Source organism: Fusarium mangiferae, assembly GCF_900044065.1.
Source record: "Fusarium mangiferae strain MRC7560 genome assembly, contig: FMAN_scaffold014, whole genome shotgun sequence".
NCBI lineage: Eukaryota > Fungi > Ascomycota > Sordariomycetes > Hypocreales > Nectriaceae > Fusarium > Fusarium mangiferae.
The window spans coordinates 1,142,876-1,162,753 of NW_024573934.1; the positions used below are offsets into that span (position 1 = coordinate 1,142,876).

Below are 19,878 nucleotides of genomic sequence, written 5' to 3' on the forward strand. Positions count from 1 at the left end.
CTTCTGTCGTATGCCGTATTGCGGACCCGGTTCCGCATGTGCTCATCGATCATCCCGCTCCGACTCCAATGCTCTTCTCGGGCCTGATTGATCAGGTGATTGAGTTGAAGTCTCAGTCTCAATAATCCTCACTTTAATTTTCATGGGCGCTGTAGTGATACGACATTCTGAACAAGATACATGCGGCCCGATAAGACCATGTAGCCGGGTCTCCCGGCAATTCGGTCTCGGCTGATTCACATCCCGAACTTTCTCCCCAAAAGTCTGATCATCGGAATCGTGAAGACTGTAGACTCAAGAGCATACCAATCTGACATCTCTCCAGAGGTAAGTGCTGGGCTTCATGAAACAGAGTTTCACTTGACTTCACGATATCGGTCAATGAGTCCAGAAATACTAGACTATATTTGCCAACAGGTAAGAATCATGCGCCCTACTAACTCGCATAAGCCGAAACCTTGCTTCAGTCTTTCATTTGCCTCAGACATTCGATGCTGAGATAGATGCAGGATGGCCAACTTAACGCCATGGCCATGATGTGATGTCAAGGTCAAGAGGCGTCCTTATCGCCTGCTATCAACGCTAATCGGGCCGTCGATAACGACTCTCTAAACTATTTCTGGTTAAGCTCGACCATGACAGCAGCTCAATTGCGTCAATTTTCAGTGACGCAACCTCAAATTCGAGATAGACACTTTAGACTTGACATTTTCATCATCGCATCCAACAAAAATGTCTTCAACAAAAGCACCCGAGCTCGAGCTTGCGCCTTTCCTCAAATCAGCGCTACCCCAAGAAAACAGAGCCTCATTGCGCGACTCGGTCATTCCTCAGCTTTTAAGCGCTGTCGCAGATATTGGCAAAGGGTTAAGAGGATCATATGATGTTTCCATCGTCGGCACAGAGAACGCTTTTGGTGATGAGCAGCTGAACGTCGATGTCCTGGCTGAGAACATTATTCGTGATGGTATCGCAAAGTCGTCGGCTATCAAGACTGCCAGCAGTGAAGAGGACCCTGTCGAGAAGCCAGCGCGAGCAGGAGAGACAACGCAGGTTGATGCCAGTGTTGAGCAATACACCGTCGCTTTTGACCCTCTCGACGGAAGCTCTATCATTGGGCCAAACTGGTCCGTGGGTACCATTATCGGTATTTGGGATGGGGTGACAGCCGTTGGCCAGCCTACAGAGAAGCAAATTGGTTCTGTTCTGGGAGTATTCGGTCCACGAACACTCGCCATCGTTGCTCTCCGAGTGCCAGGATCCGAACCCACATGCTTCGAAGTCAGCCTCAACGACACACAAAAGTTCGTCGTCGCTCGTCCCGAGCTTCGTCTCGCCGAACCTCCCTTCAAAACACGCTACTTCGCTCCCGCCAACCTACGAGCCGCTGCCGATAATGAGAAGTACATGAATCTTGTGACAAGCTTCATCACCGACAAGTATACACTACGGTACTCGGGAGGTCTCATTCCCGATATCTATCACGCCTTGGTCAAGGGTCACGGTGTATACATCTCGCCTGTAACTTCTGCTAGCAAGGCTAAGCTGCGAAGACTTTACGAGCTGCTTCCTGTAGCGCTCGTTGTTGAGTGTGCAGGCGGACAGGCGATTGACCCTGAGACGGGTGCGAGAGTATTTGATACTGTATTGAAGGGATGTGATGATAGAGCTGGATTGGTTTGTGGAACCGCGGAGGAGGTTGAAAGGGTGAAAAAGGCACTGTTGGGATAGAGTACAGATTGGAAGCATAAAAAGTTCAGTTCATTTGTGAGCATCGATATGAAATCAATAGGCAACATTCATCAATTCCTTGTCCTCTCTGTGTGGAACACTCAAGCTGCTCCATTCGACGCCTTTGCAATGTCGGGAAAGTTTGGGCTCGTGACCTTGACACCATCCCCAGGCGCCAAAGGCTGCCAAACAGCGTAGTAAATGCTCGTTCTGTCCAGTAGCGTTTCTACCTCGAGTGCATCAGGGAAGACATCCACGACGGAGCCTTCACGTGCAATATCCTCAACCTCTTCACGCATCGCCTCGTGAACGCCATCTTCAGGCTTAGGGAACGACATATGAACAGCGATCATTTTACCCTCCGGTCGGTGTAAGAGCCAAAACGAGCCTGCTCCTCTTCTCTCGGCTGCATCTTTGAGAACAGGATACAGCTGCTTCAAGATGGCTTCAACACCGACATGGTGGTAAGTCCAGCGCTGGAAACGACCAATGCCATGGTCTTCGACTGGGGTGAAATTATGAGCCCCGATGACGTTCCAAACAAAAGAGTCGACATGCTTGAACAAGGGCTGTTTCCAATAGGTCGTCTTTGGCTCGCCCACTTCGAACTCGTTTGTAGTCCAGTCTTCGTAGCCTTTCGCATTTTCGAGCGTATCGAAGAGATAGCATCCTCCCGTAAGCATATCACCATTGATAGGGTGATACATGGTAGGAAGGTACTTGATGTACATGCCTGGGCGTTTTCCCATCACTTGAGCGCCGCCATATTGACCGTGCCAGATGTCCTCAAGGCCGACACGGGGAGCGATCGTGATTTCGGCAGTGAAGGCCCCTTTGGCATTTATCTTGCCGACGCCGTAGCTGGGGCCCTGGTTATTGGCTTCGGTGGCTGAGCATGTCAGACGTGACATCAGATGAGGGGTATCGCAACTCACCCATTTCGTCTGCAAATTGTTTTTATCTTCAAGTTATATCCACTCTTGACTCACAGTGAACTTTCGAGAAAAGGATGTCCTAGAGCCGTCGTTCTTATACTTCTCTTTAATTTTGGCACCATACCCAAGTGCTTAGTAGAATAGATGAAGTTCGGTAATGATGACGCTGCAGGCTCACGAGGCAGAAGCCAATCACGGTCTGGGCCAGTCGATTCTTACTAAGATTGTACGCCTGCAGCCTCAAAGTATTGGTTGCCGTCTGAACACGGAGGTTTCAGTCAGGATCCAACGTAAGCTATTGCAATCGCGATGTCGATCACCAGCGCCATAGGGTCTCCTGTATCATGAGACTACATGATCAACATGATATGCGCGCCTTATGATCGAGTTTCCTGTTGTTCGCATTTAGAATGGAGGATGTCCCTAAGAGGAGCGTTGTTGCTACAGAAGAGGATCCTAAGACTATAGATGCGACTCTTAATCTGTTGTCATACCATCAAGTCTTTGATCGTTCCTGATCTGATCTTTGGATGAGGAACTATAGATTAGGGGCAAGGTCATCGACTATGGGTCTCAAAGGACCATAGAGCGACGGGTTTACGAATACAGGGACAAGCAATAAAGGGCCATGGAAGCGTTGTATGGGCGTGAAGAAGGCAGCGAGTAGGCATTACGTGAACGACTCGCATGCCCCCAAGAGTACTAAGGGGTTAGGCTGTCCATAACAAGTTGATAACCCCTACTCGCTTGCTCCGAGAAGCATCACCTAGGATGGCCTTCATACTCTCAATAAACTGTCGGTCAAGGTAGCTTTACGAACTTCCGAGTACAGAGAGTCCAGTGATTGGACAGAGGAATATCCTAAACATATGACCACATCACTTCGGCGTATTTCTGCCCGAATCTTCAGTTTACTAACTTCATCAAGGAACAAATGGACAGCACTAGATCCCCCAATTTCCAAGATGCCCCCAAATACTTCCTTTGAAACATCTCCGAGATGATGTCCACCAGTGAAACAGCGATCTTCTGAAAGGGGTAATATCGTCTCATTGGTGGAAATACCCCTCATCCTCAACCTCGTCGTTCCCTTCGGAGTGGACCAATCCGTAGGCCCCTTCTAGGAAATTACGTATAATGCATCTCTTATACATAAAATAATAGACAAATCCATCGAAAATGAAGAATTGTCACAGCATTTTGATCATTGGATCTCGCAATTATGGTTGTTATTAAGCTTACCCCCGCAATTGTCCTAGCCTTCCTGGCTGGTGCCAACGCTAAGGATATCTTTGTATCTCCTACCGGTACTGGTTCTGGTACTCTTGCTGCACCATATGGATCGATTCAATCTGCCATTGATGCTGCAAAGGCTGGTGACTTTATTTACTTGAGGAAGGGTACTTATGCTCCTTCAAAGAACATTCAGGTCAAGACCAGTGGCTCAAAGGGAAGTCCCATCACGGTGAAGCCTTATCAGAATGAGAAGGTGATCATTGATGGAGAAAATATGCCAGGGTTAGTAAAAGCTCCAAGGGAGAATGTGCTGACACTAACGTGATCTAGTACACCAAAGGCTGTTGGCGAGTCACTCCCCAATGCTGAGCGTGGTGTCTTCCATATTCAGAATGCCGAGTGGTGGTCATTCTATAATCTTGAGTAAGTTCAACCCTAGCCTCAAAGGTCACTAAACTCACACTGCACAGGATCATCAACGGCCCTTATGGCATTTATGCCAGAGATGCCTCCAACAACTACTACGAAGGTCTTTCCACCCATGACAATTATGAGACCGGCTTCCAGCTCGAAGGCGCTTCCTCCAACAACCAGGTCATAAACCTTGACTCCTACCGTAACCGCGACCCTCGTAAGAACGGTGAGAGTGCCGACGGTTTCGCTTGCAAGGAGGGCTCGGGTGAAGGCAACGTCCTCCGCAATGCCCGTCTTTGGGAAAACGTCGACGATGGTCTGGACCTTTACATGTTTGGCTCTCCTGTCACGCTCGACGAAGTGTACGCGTGGGGTAACGGTTTCAACCGCTGGGGTTTTACGCCCTTTGAAGGTGACGGCAACGGCTTCAAGCTCGGCATCACCAACAACCCTCCTGCGAACCACATCGTCAAGAACTGCATAGCCTTCCAGAACGCTAAGAAGGGCTTCATCGATAACGGGAACCCTGGCTCCCTGACCTTTGACCGTAATACCGCTTGGAAGAATGGTGACAACGGGTTCAACCTTCGCAGTTCTTCGTCCAAGGTCACCAAGAACGTTGCTGCCAGCAACACGGGTGATCAGGTCAGCTTGAACAGCAAGGTTTCTGTGTCTGGAAACTCGTGGGATAGCAAGGATACCTGGAATGATGCTTCTTTCAAGAGCATAGATGCATCCACCCTGAAGGGTGCTCGTGGAACTGATGGACGTGTCAAGGCTAGCGATTTCTTGATTCCTGCTTCTGGAGCTGCTATTGGTGCTACTACTAAGGCCAAGGTCTGAGAAATTGCCTTGAAATTTTGTACATAATTCGCAGTATACTTCTATTCAGTATGACTCTTCTTCATGTCATCCTGCCTGAGCTCTGTCTGTTGAGAAAATAAATGTGAGACCTAAACCCGTTAGTCGATCACGCCTGGGTTAGGATGGTATGAAGCGAAGAACAGCACAGCAAAACAAATACAGTTTACAATTTTGACCTCCGATCCTTATGCCATCTATCGATAATTGCCTCCTTCATGTAATCCTCATTAAGTTCATCCTGATTTCTTGCTCATACCCTCAATGATGCCGTTTTCATGCGTTTCCTTTTTCGTATTCTACAATATCCCATCCATCGTCTCCTCTCATCTCAAGACTCAGTGCATGAGCGAATCAGTTACGTCCCCTGCGGTGACTACTTGTCAGTGATGCACCTGTTAAACCTGGCAGCACTACTCACAGAATCTCATCAAAATAAGGGTGGTTCAGAGCCGCCTTGGCAGAAATGCGAGTTACAGGATCGCAGATGAGCATGTAGTCAAGGAGCTCGAGACCAGCCTCATCTAGGTTCGGGCAAAGGGGAGTAGAGAAATCCCGCTGCCACTTGGGGAAAGATGGCTTAAAATCTGGGTAAGTGGTGACACCAGGCCAGGCGTCTTCATCTGGTGTTCCGAGGGTCCTGCAAAGATCAGTACTCGTCTGCAAGGATCTAGATCGGGGTTGAATTACCGGAATATCTTGAAGATCTCATCAATTTCTGAATCACCAGGGAAAAGGGGCTTTTTGGAGCACATCTCAGCAAAGATGGTGCCGACAGACCACATATCAACACCAGTCGAATACTGCCTTCCACCAAGCAAGACCTCGGGGGCGCGATACCACAGCGTAACAACTTCATGAGTATAACTCCTCAAAGGAACACCAAATGCTCTCGCCAAGCCAAAATCAGCTAGTTTGAGATTTCCGTCCTTATCGATGAGCAAGTTCTGCGGCTTCAAGTCGCGATGCAATATGCGACGCGAGTGACAATATTTGATGCCCTGGACCAGATCCAACATAAACTTCTGCACCACCTTCTCATCCATTCCCAAGTTTCGCACGGTAGTGGCCGTTCCTGTGGGAAGAGGCTTTCCACGGCCGCCGTCTGTGACGGGGAGCGAGTCCATGTACTTTTTAAGATCAAGGTCGAGGAATTCCATGACGAGGTAGAGCTTGTGGCCGTCGGCGTGAACAATATTCAGGAGGCTGACGACGTTTGGGTGGTTAAGTTCTCTCAGGACGGAAATCTCGCGGATGGCGGTGCTGGGAACGCCTTCGTCTTCAGTCTCGAGACGGATCTTTTTGAGGGCGACGATGCGGCCATTGTTGCTGAGATCGCGGGCTTTGTAGACAACACCATAAGTACCTGAGAGTAGTCAGTGAATATGTAGCAGACATGTCACGGGTGCTCAGACCTTCTCCGACTTTTTCTATTCTCTGATAGTTATCCATGTTGGGTTTTGGTGGGGTCTGTTGAGATGAGGATGAGGCAATGAGGGGATGAGGCTGTGTGTGGATAGTGGGAATAGAGTTTGTCGCAGTGGGTTTATGTCGTATGCGATAAAGTGACTGCTCGTTGGTCTATGGAATTACTCGGTATATCTCGGTCATGCGATGTTGCTGCTCCTTGTCTGGCTTCTTCTGTTTGTTTCGTGTCCCTCGTCAATTGAAAATTCGATGCATCGACGGATCATTTTCCTCCCGACGCGCGCGTTGGCTCTGTTTTTTTTGTTGCGGGGACAACTGACGCGTCTCGTCTTTCTGTTTGTCTCCGCACCAACTCACTATGAATCACTCACTATGAATCACTCACTCACTCACTCGCTGTATCATGAATAGATCGTTTGATGGGTAGTTCTGGTGTTTCCATTCACTATATCTTTATTTGATCTCATCACAGTCACCACTGACTGTTCAATTTGCTCTTTGCGCACATTCTTGAAGCCCTTACCCTCACTGCTGATTTTGTTCATCCCTGAAGTGGCGACAAGTAAAATCTCATCCACCAAAACAAATGAGTTAAGATGAATGACAGCGACCAACGTCGCATGCAATCAAGCTGACCATTAGGTGAATTGGCTGTGAAAAATGAATGAGATACAGCGCGATCCAAGCTCACCGGACCTGGATTTAAAAAGCTAAACCTGAGCAACTGAGAGGTACGGAGTACATCAGGCGGTTTTGAGATCATGACACGACCCTGAAATGGCTTGCTTGGCCCTACGAATGAGGCGGCCTAACCCGCTGAGTTGTCGGCGTCAGTGCATGTTTAGTGCTGTGTTGGCTTCAACAGCAGTGACTCAATCCCTGTAACGCACCTCAGCTCTCATCATGACCCACAAAACTATTGCCTGTAGCGTGCGCCAAAATTTCACCTGTGGGCCGCAGACGCAAGGCTTGGCATATTTCCCCCTTGATGAAATGGAAAATAACCGTAAATTTAACTCATGAGGGGCGCAATCCCCCATTGCCTTGTCTAATTGTATTCCTAGTCAATCTTTCGTTCTTGTGCTCACTTTGCACTGTCCATTCGCTACAGTTTTGTCATGGCTCGTCAATTGGTCACAATTTTGGCTGCTGCTGCTGCTGCTTTTAGCGGTGTTAGCGCTGGCCCTTGCAAGCCTGCTTCGTCAATCGCCGTCTCGTCAACAGTTCTTGTCGAGACAACTACGGCTGCCACTTCTCACGAGACTGCTTCGTCTACCATCACTGCCGACGTGACTGAGACCACTAGTGCTTTCGAGACCACTGCCACCGACGCCACCACTGATGCTACTGCTACTACGGATGCCCTCGACACTACCATCACAGGTAGCACGACGGACACTGCGACGGCCGGGTCCATCACCACTTTCCTGGCTACTACCACCGAACAATCTCCTGAGCAGTCTACCACCACCACCACCACTGCTGGCCCTGTTGGGCCAGGTCCTTGTCTTGAAGAGCAGGTCCTTTACAACCCCAGCTTCGATGATAACAACAATGCTTGGCCCTGGGATCTCAGCAGTGGCGTCCAAGTCTCTTCGTTGGGTCCGCGCTCTCCCTCCTACTGCCTGTGAGTTGTCCTTACCCTTCACGACTCCTCTGTAAACTATACTGATAGCGCATGAACCAGCTACAACACCCCCACGTCAGACAACCGAGTCACCACGTTCTCCCAAGCTCTCCCCGCCTTGGGAGACTACGAATATGAGTTGGTGTACTACCTCAGCCTGAAGAGTGCTCAAGTCAATGGCCTCGACTTCTCCTGCTATGCTAACGCCTTCGTCAATGGAAAAAGGATGCGGGATAGCGGAAGCTTTGATCAATCTAGCCCCTCCACGTATCAGCGAGTGGGTGAGGTCTTCACGCCGCAGAACTCTGATGATGCTGGGGAATTGCGTTTCGAGATCCAGTGCGATGGCGAATTCGAGTATGCGGATTTGGCAGTTGACGATGTCAGTCTTACTCGTCGTTGCAACGCGTGATTGAGACTTCCAGGGACTAAACGAACTCATCTCCCATGTGTTCCTTTAGTTTACATCCACGAGATATTTCTCAGGGCTCGGCATGTTGTGATGATCAGGGTTTCGCTAAGTTTGATGGCCTTTACTTGGCTTTGACATGCGCAAATAACATTCCATGTGTAAATGATTAGATGTATACAATACATCAGTCAGTCTATGCCTATCCAAATACCATGGCTCAAAAGTGACGGTGACTATGCTCTCGTGCATCCTTCCATTTGACACCAAAATGCATCGTTTACAGTTAACGCCTCATTAAATCCCATACACCTCGCATAATTCCTCCCTGCTTATTATTTCCAGATCAAACATTGAGGTTCGCGGTGCCGTCCCTGAAAATGCACTGCTGTTGCCGCTGTACTGGGCGAGGGGTAGGATCTGGCCCCTCGGGATGAAGCTTCTTCACCCTCTGCCAGTGATTCAAGAGGTGCTTCTCAAAATAGTTCTTGCGGTCATAGACATAAGGCACCCGTTCAGGGCCATTGCAGAACAAACATTCGAGGCCGCCCTTGTGGTTTCGTAGACCTGCAAGACCTTGGCGTAGAGAACGAAGGCGCTCCCATTCAGAGATGAACTCTACAAGCTCAAATGGCATTGAGTCACCCCAGTCGGGAGATTCTTGGGGCAGGTTGAGATCAACTTGGACCCATGGGTGAAATTTATTGGCTTCCGTGGCAGGTTCCGGTTGCTGCGTGCTCCCTGGCGGCTCTGAGTTCAGCTTATCGCATTTGTCTCGCTTATCACGGGACGAACGAGACTCAGCCTCAGCTTGTTGATTAGAAGTTGTTGGCGCAGATGGCTGGGATGCCGGAGTTGCTGAAGACTCCGGTCGGGGAGGCAAGGTTCGTTGCTCATGAGCACTTGCCACTCGTTGTATCGGTGAGGGCCCAGGTCCAGCAGCTGGTCCAACTTGGCGAAGTGGCGCTGGGTGGTAGGCTGCTTCAGGTGCTGGTTGTTGGGATTGTGGTTGCGAGAATCCCGGCGGCGAGCCAGCACCTGCTTGCCCGGGCCGAGGATGTTGGGGTGGGTGTACTCCGGCAGACGGTGGTTCATGGTGCTGCCTCATGCTAGGAATAGTTGAATATGGGTTATAAGAGGACTGGTATGGCTGCTCTGGTGGCCTGTTACTCGATACCAATGGCGGCAAAAGGTTCGGATCTTGCTGGGGTTGCTGATCAATGGCCATGAGTGACCGGGGTGGAGGAAGATCCGAAGCTTGGCTTGATGATTGTTGGTTCCCGTACGATGGGTGGTGACATTGAGACGCGGTATAAGTTGATGGTTGGTAGGAAGGCCGCTGCTCGTTTTGTCTGTGGCCAGAAGCTGACCGAGAGTGGCTTTGGGATACGGATTGATAGTGAGACGAAGAAGGCCGTTCAGCAGATGCCCCGGCCTGCTGTGCCTGTGCTTGGGTGGTCTGACATGAGTTTGACCACTCGTGGCTAGTTCGGAGAGGCGCCGTTTGATGCACAGTTTGCTGTGAGGGCACTGTTGGTACACTTGGCAACTGGCCCGCCTGTAGTGGAGGCTGTGTTGAAGTACTAGCATACGGGCTGGAATAGGATACACGCGATGTATGCGACGTCTGGTTGTGACTTTGGGTAGAAGGAATGGGGGGAGAAGCCTGTGGAGGTGGCGGCAGGACCTGGTTGCGACTGTTGCGCGGAGATTCATGCAGATGTCTGTGCATCAGGTGTTCAAGAGAAGGGGTGCGCTGAGAAGATCTCTCAACTGGCTGAGTTTGCGCCTGCGTATCATACTGCTGGGTTGAGGATGGCTGAGGAGCAGCATGATGTTGCTGAGCGGGTTGTGGCTGTTGATTTTGCATCAAAGGTTGCTGCTGATAAGCTTGCGGCAACTGGTTATAAGGCTGCGCTGGCGATTGTTGCGCCTGATACTGCGTATTCTGATATTGCGTTGGAGGCGCCTGTTGAGTCTGATACTGTTGGGCAGCAGGTCGCGAATACTGAATGGAAGGTGCAGTAGACACAGGGGAAGCATGCGATGGCTGACTTGGCTGATATTGACTCTCGTGTGACTGTTGGGGATCGTGTGACTGCTGCAATCGCCCTTGGGTATGCCAGTATTGAGTTGTGGGAGGAGGCTCAGGCATCCGTGGTATCTGATCATGGCTTGGGCGCCGAGATGAGTTTTCTGGGTGGCTGGATGTAGCACTCATGTAGTCGGCCAGCAGCTGTTGTTGAGAATCCTGTGCTTGTCGTGGCTGGGGCTGTTGTAGATGTGAATGCTGCTCAGGGGGTGGCTGGCGATATGGTGGGCCTATTGGACTCGGCCCTGCGCTGTATGGGGGGCGTGATGAATAGCTATCGATATCCATGGGCCCTGGCAACGACTGGGCCGGCGGGGTTGGAAGTGATCCTGACCCAGGCTGCCTACCCATGCTCCGGTTCATGTTGACCATTTGCGCTTGATGCTGATCTGGCAGAGACGTGTTTGACGCAGCTGAGCTGTATGGTGGTGCACGTGTTCTCTCTACATCCCCTTGCACAGGCCTATGCGTCGAATCATAAGATCCCCGGTCCCACGACTGTCCGGCCGAAGAGTTCGATGGTTCATCCCGCCTCAGTGCCGCCAGCGCGATGTCAACCGCCGATAGTCGCTCTGCGTCAGTACGTCGGGCTGCTGTCGTTCGTGACTGGCTGGTGGTTAAGTCTGCTTCCAGAACGGCAGTCAGCTGTTGAAGAACTTGGGCTCGGGAAGCCCGTAGCGATAACGCGCGTGCAGCAGCGGCATAGTCTTCAGCAGCACCGTCTGAGTCATCATCTGAAATGTCAATGACGACTATAGGCTTTTCCTCCTTCTTGACATCCTCACCAGGCAGTGGCCGTGGCGGATTCCTGGTACTTGCAGGCCTTGGTACTGGCGAAGGCGCTGGCAAAGGATGAGAGACATTACTGGGCTGCGGAACAGACTGGTGCCTTGGCGGTGCTGATGGAGCTCTTGGAGCCGGAGTCGGAGCCGGAGCCGGAGCCGGAGCTGGAGCTGGAGGCGGCGGCGGAGGGGGAGGCGGAGCGTCAGCAAGGGACTGGGGAGCTTCTTGTTGGGCAGGGGCGGCTTGAGAGTCCTCTTCTTGGGCTGGAGCAGGAGCAGGCTCATCATCCTGAGGCACAAACTCCGCTTCCATAAACTCCGTTTGAATCTCTTCGGGGACTGGAGAAGGGACTTCAGGTTCCGCTGGTGCTCATTAGCTGTAAGTTCCGAGTTTGCATGCGGCGAGTAGTCATACCAGTTACAGTTGCCTGAGGCTTGGTCTGAGCAGGCTTGTTTAGGCGATGCTCAGTTGGCTTTGACGGAGGTGGATTTGATTCCTTCTCAGCTGGCCTCGACGCTGTTGGCTTTGATGCCGGCACCTTTGAGACAGGCTGGCTAGGCTCTCTCTCGGCAAGTGTCCCTGATGCTGCCCTTGTTACAGTTGGTCTCGGACCTGTTGGCTTGGGCCTTGTCTGGGTCTGGGAGGTTTGGTGATTCTCGGCATGCCTAGGTGCTGAAGGACTCGGTGCAGATTGATTTGATTCTTTCTCAGCTGGTTTCGACACTGTCCTTGCTGCTGGCGGCTCTGGGGTAGAATGGCTTGCCTTGTTCCTGGCTGGTCTCCCTGTTGCTTGCTTTGCTGCAGATGGCTTTGGGGCAGGCTGGTTTGATTCTTGTTCTGCAGGTCTCGCAGTCGTGGGTTTGGGATCTGAAGCAGCCGGTGTCCTCGAACTCGATGACCTATGTGTTGATGTTGCATGGGGAGTAGATCCTTTCCCCGCTTGTCTCTCAGGATTGACCGCTCCTGGCTTTGAGCTCGATGACTTCGACCCTGCCAGACGATGAGAGGGTGGTTTAGATGCCGGCCGAACATTTGAATCTTTCTCATTTGTCTTTGCAGGGGCCGTCGTTGCTGGCTTCGAAGCTGCGGTCTTGCTAGGTGTTGATTTTTCCGAGCTATTGTGGTGGCCTATTATCCTCAGCACTTGAGGCTTCAGTGCTGCTGCCCTGTGTGCTGCCATTTGCTCCGGCGTAGGGGTTGCTTTCTGAAGCTCTGTATCTGCTGGTGCATCTGCTGCTGGGGCCTGCTTCTTTGAATTTGTCTTGGCCTGGCTGGGTCCCGAAATCTTGTGTTCACTAGATTTGCGCTTTTTCTTCTTCGCTTCTTCTGGTTTTGGTGCTTGAGACTCAGTTCTCTCTTTGTACGGAACTCTCTCGCCATCTTCATCATCCACTTGTAAAGCTGCTCTGGCCGGGTCAGCCTTCAAGTATCTGTCGACCTCTTTGATGTGAGGAAGAAGCTCGTTGTTGAGCTTCGGGTTAAATCTCCTCAAGTCCTTTGCGTCGATCCAGTCGATGGCACTCCTCTTAGGAAAGTCTCGACCGTCAAAGTACATGACCGGAAACATGCGTTCGTTGACGAGAGTATTCCCAGTCTCGTAAGGTTTGGCCCATTTGTACTCTCTGGACACTTTATCATACTGGTAACAAGGCGGAAGAGAGTCTGCTAAGCCGCATGTTTCAATAGATCCAGGGATTCCGATCTTGTCGAAACTGCCCATAGGAAGAATAAGAACAGCGAGCCATTCTTTGGTCTTGTCCCAGTACGTCAAATAGACCTTTCCGCATTTCGGGTCAGTGATACCCTTGAATTCATCAGCGCCTGTCGGGTCGTGCTGTCGCTGGCGTAGTCGGGTCTGGCGTCGTGTTGACTCTGTTGTTGGTGCATTCTTTTGTGTCTCTTTATTAGTAGACGATGCTCGTTCTGTCTTTTGGCGTTTGGTTTTCGTCATTGGACTCGAGAAGGTTCCCTTGCGTTTGGTCTAGAAAAAGTTGGTAAGTAACATATCAAACAAATTTGGAGGTGGATCAGCTTACTCCTCCTGATCTGGTTTGCCGTGGTGATGGAGGGGCTTCATCCGGTTCAGAGAATTCGGCTTCAGATACCTCATCCTCTTCTTCTTCCGATTCGTCCTCGTCTTCGTCCTCATCTTCATCCTCCTCTTCGTCGTTGTCTTCGTCGTTGTCTTCGTCGTTCTCTCCGTCGTCCTCTTCATCGTCCTCTTCATCGTCCTCCTCCTCATCAGACTCGTCCGCTTGTACCGTGATGGTTTCAGCAGCCGGAGTTGGTGATGGACTGAAGGTATATCTGGCGTGACGAGCACAAATATCTTCGCGAGCAGCAATATCTCGGCTCGATGTTTTTATTCGATTGCCAGGCTTTCGAGTTCTGCTTGCGATAGGCTTATCGTCAACGGGATCTATCTCGGCTGGTTCTGCTTCTGCAGCTTGGTTGTCATTAAGCTCTTCAGGACTGTCCGCGCCAGCTTCCTCCTCGGCGGACACCCTCCCTACGAGCTCTTCGTCTGCTGGTGGTTCAAAGGTTTCCCCCTCGGCGGTTTCTTCCTCCGCAGGTTCCTCGTTGTCAAGTTCCGTCCCGAAAGATTCGTCTTCTATGGGGTTTTCTGTGGGCTCTTCTGTGGGTTCTTCGTTGTGAGGTTCAGTTTCAACAGGTTCCTGCATCACGCTGTCCTCCTGGGGGAAGATGTCTTCCGCAGGTTCGGCATCATCGGCATCGTCTTCCATGGTGTCATCCATCAGGTGATCGTCAAACATAGGTCCATCGTCCATCTCATCATCTGCAGAAACAGGGACAATGGGTGCCGGTTCAGGAAACTCGGGCTCCACGGGCGCGCTCTCAACTCCATCAGTCCCAAGCCTCGTAGTGTCAGGCGTCATCTGAAATTGAGACTGTCCGCTGGATGTTCCCATGAGTTGAAAGAGATGGTCGCGGAACGAGTCCATGGTTTGCCGAATCTTCTGCGCGTGAACTCTTTCATAGTGCTCAATGTTGGTCTTTTGGTCGATTTCCAGTTCCTTCTTCTGGCCGCCCAGCTCAATCAGGTTTTCCTGAAGCCTGGATGTTTGGTCCGGCGGCGCCGATGGCAATTCCGACCATATTTGTGCGATGCGGTCTTGAATCGATCTCAGCTTCTCCTCATAAATCTCGGTTGGCGACTTAATTGACGCGAAAACCGAGTCGTAGCGATAGACGGCATCTTTGACATCCCGAAACTGTCTCAGAGGCTCCTGGCCTGCCATTTTGGCTGACTCCTCTGTCGGTCGCGCTATCGCATCAGCATGCTAAGAGTGGGCTGAGTCCTATGGTGGTGGTTGCTGCTTGCGCGCCTATCACTTGATGAGGCTCACAATGTGTCGTTGGGTGGGCGCAAAGAGAGTGAGATTGTTGTTGTTGATTGATTGTTGATTTTGGTGACGCAGTGGAGAGTTGCGATTTGTATCGGCTGTGCTGACGATTGCAGCTCAGGCCAGAAAATTGCAGGTAAGGGGGCCGTGGCGTCGGGACCTAGTCCCTATACGGGACGAGATATCGACGTCTCATTGGGCCTGGTAGCTCAGCTGGAACAAGTTATAGCTCTTAAAAACGGAGCTCCAATCTCGGCAAGTAAAAAGCAACCAATTTATTGATGCCTTAGGCAATAGTCTCTCGATAGCGCTCATCATCGAGCAAAAACGCTTCAAATCGTCAGGAAAACACGAAAAGCACTTGAACATCGAGAGAAAAGCTAGTGCTGAAGAGTTTCCACGCCTTGCGGGGTATCAACACACGAGACGGGCCTGCAGCCTCATCCCAATTTCACTGCGGAAGATCCCGGTGACCTTAGCAAGCTTGGTTCACTTGGTTCACCATCTCTTGACCCGATCAGACTAAGCAGGTTGGGAATAGCTTAGCCCCTGAGCTAGGGGCAAAACTCGGTTAGTAGGGTAAGCTGCATTAAGATCCCAACAGCCCCGCTTCTCGTTTTCTCAAATATGCCGGGATCTGAAATACCCTATAGTCAACACAAAAGCTACTATATGAAATAAAGATTAGCTGTATATAAAGAAAGTGTTAAGTATATAGATAGCCTAAGATTCTTAGATATATATCTATTAATCTATCTATTTATATTATAAACAACTTGTAGCCATATAGTAAATTCAATGTATCAATATTTTTCTTCTTACAAGAACGGAAAATCACGATCGCTTCGATCGATATTGTGCCCAGCATTAATTATGGACATGTTACTAAGGCGGGTATTAGAAATGCCCAGCTTCAAGTAGGTTATGAGATACACGCCATCCATATGTTTAAGCATTGATTGATGAACAATCATATTAAGCATGCTTGAGGTGTATGCACTTAAGCTACTATGCACTCATAGATTGAAACAACGCACAAGGGCTCCCCTCAAAGTCCCTTAACTCAAGCCCTTTAGCATGTGCGAGCGTCAAGCTGACGCGTGAAAACAAGAACTTGTTCAATGTACAAGGATGATCCGTGGACCTTCCAGGCACGCGCCATGGTCGCGCCGCAAAGCCAAGAATCATGCTACGCGCATCTTCAACTCTCCATCCGTCAAATGGCATCGATGGTCGAACAGGTGTAAGCCCTCTTGTTCGCATCTGCTTCATCAGTGACCCGAGAAGCATACTGGCGCATGTTTCTGAGCAGCCGGCTTTGCCTTCGAGGAGATCTTGTTGGAGATTGTAGAGATGGCCGAAGAGAGTATTGAGAACGAACTGGCGATTGTCATCAATTTTATCTATAAGCTGGTCAGTATTTACGTCAAAAAAGTGGTAGAGCGCGTCATTACCTAATATTGGCTGGGGAATTGGCAGGTCAACCACGTATTTGCCATTGTCGTATAAGAGCAGCATCTTGGTCGCGGTCGTAAACAATGATTCTTGCCTGAAGACCCAAGAAATAAACAACCATCGCATCGGATCCTGCTTGACAAACTCTTCGGGCGGTCCGAGATAGCTCACCCAAGCGGCGAAAACCAGCTCCATGATCTCGTGACAGCCGTAGTAATCGACAATAATTGCTATGTGCGAGAGCGTCTCAACTGATATCCGTTTCGGGACCTCGCGATGGTGACCGTGGATGATGTCGAGCAAGATGACGAGTGCCTCGGCATCCCATTCGCTAGCTTGGAGCTCATAGAGCCCTTGATCATTTGGCCGAGACTCTTTGAATCGGCTTTCCAGCATCGCCCGGAAAACTGGTGAGACAAGACTCAGATGTCTCGATGAAACCCGGAATTCGACCTGCGTTGACCCGCTCTCTTCTAACAAACCTCTCGGATAACCCTGGTCGTTATCCAAAGTCATCGGTGAATCGCGTCGGGCCTTTGTTGTTTCCATCAACCCCGCCTCATCGGATCCAAGCCGTTCATACTCCGGCTCCGAGTCCACTTGGATCTCATTTTCCTCTTGTAGATGCGCGTTGGGGTTTTGCAGAATGAGTAGAGTATCAGCGCGAGGGTCAAAAGTAAACGGCGACGGCTTCATTTTCGTTCATGGGATTGCTTTGTTATGATTTGAAACTGGTAAGTTTTCATTGATTGAGGGGAAGCTGAGGCTTGGTATGCAACACGGCTGCGTCATCTGATCAAGTTGGAGTAAGTGATGAGCATCCAACATCAGCCGCTAGACCAATCGAGGCGGCATTTGGAGTCGCACATACCGACCGCCGGCTATAATACCGAAATGCCGTCGAAATGTGAGGATTTATTGTAAAACCCTCAACACTCTTACTTATTCAATATTTCTGTCGGATTAATCGTTCGAGGATTGGCCTTTTTGGCCTGAGCTGAATGGATGCTTTGTTGCAGACAAGGCGTAAAACCATCACGAAGAGTCTGGTTGCATCTCATAGTATGTAGTTTTGGCTAACTTCGATATATCAGTAATTACAAAGGCCACGGCTCTAAATTATTGAGCCTGGCTCGATATGAATTGTTTCAATACGGTGTGTTGCCCTCAGCCACCCAGCAGCATTCAATGGCGTTTTTCACCACGACCATCATCCAAGGATGCTGTCGTTGAGAATCTTCTCATACTGTACGCTGCATGTGAGCACCTGGATAACTCACCACATTTGGGTCTTTTGTGATTTATGTGTTCTTCTCATCTCACAAGAGAACCGAGCCGACCATGAATAGCAGCGACCAGATGTCAATGTGGCATGCCACAACGCCCAGAAAAGCTTGCAAGCCGTGAACCATTTGCTTTGGTGACGTATGCAGTCATGGAGACCCTATGGGCCGGGAAGCCGCTCCTAGTAAGGCACTGGCAAGTACGACACGTCATGTCTAATGACTTTGCCCCTTACGAAAAGAGACCCAGATATATTGTTTTTTCAGTGTCATGTTGGAGGGATTCAGGCGAGCACATCAATGAGTTGAGAATCTGGGGATGGAGGCCAAGACCACCTCCGAAATGAACTGACCCGGTTTTGCTGCACTTCCTCTAAGCGACTGACGCCCGAGTGTCTCGGGATCTACCCGGAATGCCACTCGGGTCCTCTCCGATATATTTCGCAAGGTAAGGGCTTGTAGGGTGGCATTCAAAGCATGCCTATCCCTGTACAAACTCTATCTACTGGTTCGTTCATCATCTTGGGTCAGACACAATCCAGACATACGCTCCAAAGAGTCTAGATTCTCTATTTGCCGCTGAGACCTGTGGCTGAGAGCTTAATCCGGCCGAGAGAAGATAGAGTCTAGATTCTCTTGGCACTGGTTATTCTAAGTAGATCGATATTGATAAGTTTGTGCCATTTCATCTTTTACATACAGTGTGTCCTAGTGAGTCACTCTTGTTAGTAATTTCTGAAGTAGGCAATTCCTCAGGGTCAAGCCGGACTAATTATACACAAGATGCTGAAGGAACATTGGTCTATGGCGTATTTAATATCTATGTTTAATGAAATAACTGGCGATGGCTAATCTGAGAACCGAAGCGAGTCCGTCTGTGATCTTATCTTCAAGCATCGAAGACAGTGTGAAGAAGCCAGTCACCTAGCAGATTGCAATATGCTTCTGTCTTGAGCTCTGCATCCTTTATCGTCTCTTTGTCTCCAACCCTCTCACGCATGGGAAGACTATCGAAACCATGTAGGACATCTGGCACCAGGAGCCATCTGACGCTGCCGCCAGGAAAGGTTTCCTGCCATGCGAATCGCTTATCTTCCAACTCCAGCTGCCCAGGTTTTCCAGGCTCTGAACGCCCGCAGCGACCTATCTCGGAATCAGTGTCCGATATTCCGGAGCCTCCTCTTGCCCGGGCCAGGCGGGTTGCACACTCCAAACTCTCCTTTGCTAACATGTCCAATTCCGATGCGATGATGAAAACATGGGGAGGGAGATCATCTGAATCAGCGCACGGGCCAGGACTCACGAGAGGGTCTCTCAGGTCCTGTCCATCGGGCAGATAACTCCAATCGAACAGCGGGGCCATGTTGAGGAGGAGATCGCGTGCGGACGTGCGCGGGGAGCCGAGACTAGCATCCGTTTTATACTGACGCGTACTAATTTTTGCCTCTGGAGAGCGGCTGAGATCAAGTGCGCCGTAGACAGAGATGGCTGCACGAGGACGACAAGTGCAGTGGTCAGATTGGAACAGGCGCTGAGACAAGCCCAGGCTCAGATTGCCGCCTGCACTGAACCCACAGACAGCGACACGGCCGCCCTTTGCTTTGTCAATAGGGAGAGACTCATCATCCAAAGCGGCATAGTACAGCGAGACAAGATCGTCTAAGCCAGTGGGGAAGGAAGCTGCCGGGGCTTTGCTATAGTTCAATGCAATAACAAGCACGGAGTGAGTGTCGGAAAAGAAACGATTCCAGGCGTCATCATCCTGAGAGGAGCCTATGCAAAATCCACCACCATGAATAGTAAATAATGTTGGAAGGGGTTTGGATGAACCGGTTTCATAGGAAGAAGGAAGAAAAATGCTACAACGCTGATCAGCTCTGGAACTTGAAGAGAGAAACTCCGAAATGCAGACACTTCTCGGAAATGAGGAATCAAAGCCGAGATGTCGAGATATTGTGCAGATAACTTACCGCACAGGCAAATGATCTCTCACATTGTATGTCTTGACAATATTGGGCGCGTTGGCTGAAGTTCTGCTGAATGAGCCCAACCAGTCGATGGTTGTCAGAGTCGCTTGTATTGCCCGGATTTGGACATTGTATGCGATGCGGCGCGTCCAGGGCGGGCTCCCCTTTACCAACTGGGCGTTAGTGCGAAAATCGGCCATTTTATTTGTGGTGGCGGTATCTAAAAAATCCTACGTGATGTAAGGCGGGACAGACGGGGTTCTTTAACCTGTCACGCAGTCTTGAGTAGGTT

General features: G+C 50.3%; 8 protein-coding genes across 8 annotated transcripts; 3 read left to right on the forward strand and 5 right to left on the reverse strand.

Annotated features, from left to right (window-relative positions):
- Positions 1–732: 732 nt before the first annotated feature.
- On the forward strand, positions 733–1,731 carry FMAN_14800 (uncharacterized protein; the record flags this gene model as incomplete). The annotated part of the gene is made up of 1 exon (XM_041822899.1): positions 733–1,731. One exon carries the CDS (start codon positions 733–735, stop codon positions 1,729–1,731), a length of 999 nt encoding a protein of 332 aa, XP_041688534.1.
- Positions 1,732–1,832: 101 nt separating this feature from the next.
- FMAN_14799 (uncharacterized protein) lies at positions 1,833–2,642 on the reverse strand (the record flags this gene model as incomplete). Its single annotated transcript, XM_041822901.1, has 1 exon — positions 1,833–2,642. One exon carries the CDS (start codon positions 2,640–2,642, stop codon positions 1,833–1,835), a length of 810 nt encoding a protein of 269 aa, XP_041688535.1.
- A 1,246-nt stretch (positions 2,643–3,888) lies between these two features.
- FMAN_14798 (uncharacterized protein) lies at positions 3,889–5,159 on the forward strand (the record flags this gene model as incomplete). Its single annotated transcript, XM_041822902.1, has 3 exons — positions 3,889–4,184; positions 4,233–4,325; positions 4,373–5,159. 3 exons carry the CDS (start codon positions 3,889–3,891, stop codon positions 5,157–5,159), a joined length of 1,176 nt encoding a protein of 391 aa, XP_041688536.1.
- A 372-nt stretch (positions 5,160–5,531) lies between these two features.
- FMAN_14797 (putative CDC28-cyclin-dependent protein kinase) lies at positions 5,532–6,629 on the reverse strand (the record flags this gene model as incomplete). Its single annotated transcript, XM_041822903.1, has 4 exons — positions 5,532–5,544; positions 5,599–5,817; positions 5,868–6,543; positions 6,593–6,629. The coding sequence occupies 4 exons, from the start codon at positions 6,627–6,629 to the stop codon at positions 5,532–5,534; spliced, it is 945 nt and encodes a 314-aa protein (XP_041688537.1).
- A 1,094-nt stretch (positions 6,630–7,723) lies between these two features.
- On the forward strand, positions 7,724–8,644 carry FMAN_14796 (uncharacterized protein; the record flags this gene model as incomplete). The annotated part of the gene is made up of 2 exons (XM_041822904.1): positions 7,724–8,232; positions 8,293–8,644. 2 exons carry the CDS (start codon positions 7,724–7,726, stop codon positions 8,642–8,644), a joined length of 861 nt encoding a protein of 286 aa, XP_041688538.1.
- Positions 8,645–8,987: 343 nt separating this feature from the next.
- On the reverse strand, positions 8,988–14,776 carry FMAN_14795 (uncharacterized protein; the record flags this gene model as incomplete). Its single annotated transcript, XM_041822905.1, has 3 exons — positions 8,988–11,878; positions 11,931–13,497; positions 13,553–14,776. 3 exons carry the CDS (start codon positions 14,774–14,776, stop codon positions 8,988–8,990), a joined length of 5,682 nt encoding a protein of 1,893 aa, XP_041688539.1.
- A 1,113-nt stretch (positions 14,777–15,889) lies between these two features.
- FMAN_14794 (uncharacterized protein) lies at positions 15,890–17,032 on the reverse strand (the record flags this gene model as incomplete). The annotated part of the gene is made up of 1 exon (XM_041822906.1): positions 15,890–17,032. The coding sequence occupies one exon, from the start codon at positions 17,030–17,032 to the stop codon at positions 15,890–15,892; it is 1,143 nt and encodes a 380-aa protein (XP_041688540.1).
- A 1,476-nt stretch (positions 17,033–18,508) lies between these two features.
- Positions 18,509–19,786, reverse strand: FMAN_14793 (uncharacterized protein; the record flags this gene model as incomplete). The annotated part of the gene is made up of 2 exons (XM_041822907.1): positions 18,509–19,478; positions 19,590–19,786. 2 exons carry the CDS (start codon positions 19,784–19,786, stop codon positions 18,509–18,511), a joined length of 1,167 nt encoding a protein of 388 aa, XP_041688541.1.
- Between the last annotated feature and the right edge of the window lie 92 nt (positions 19,787–19,878).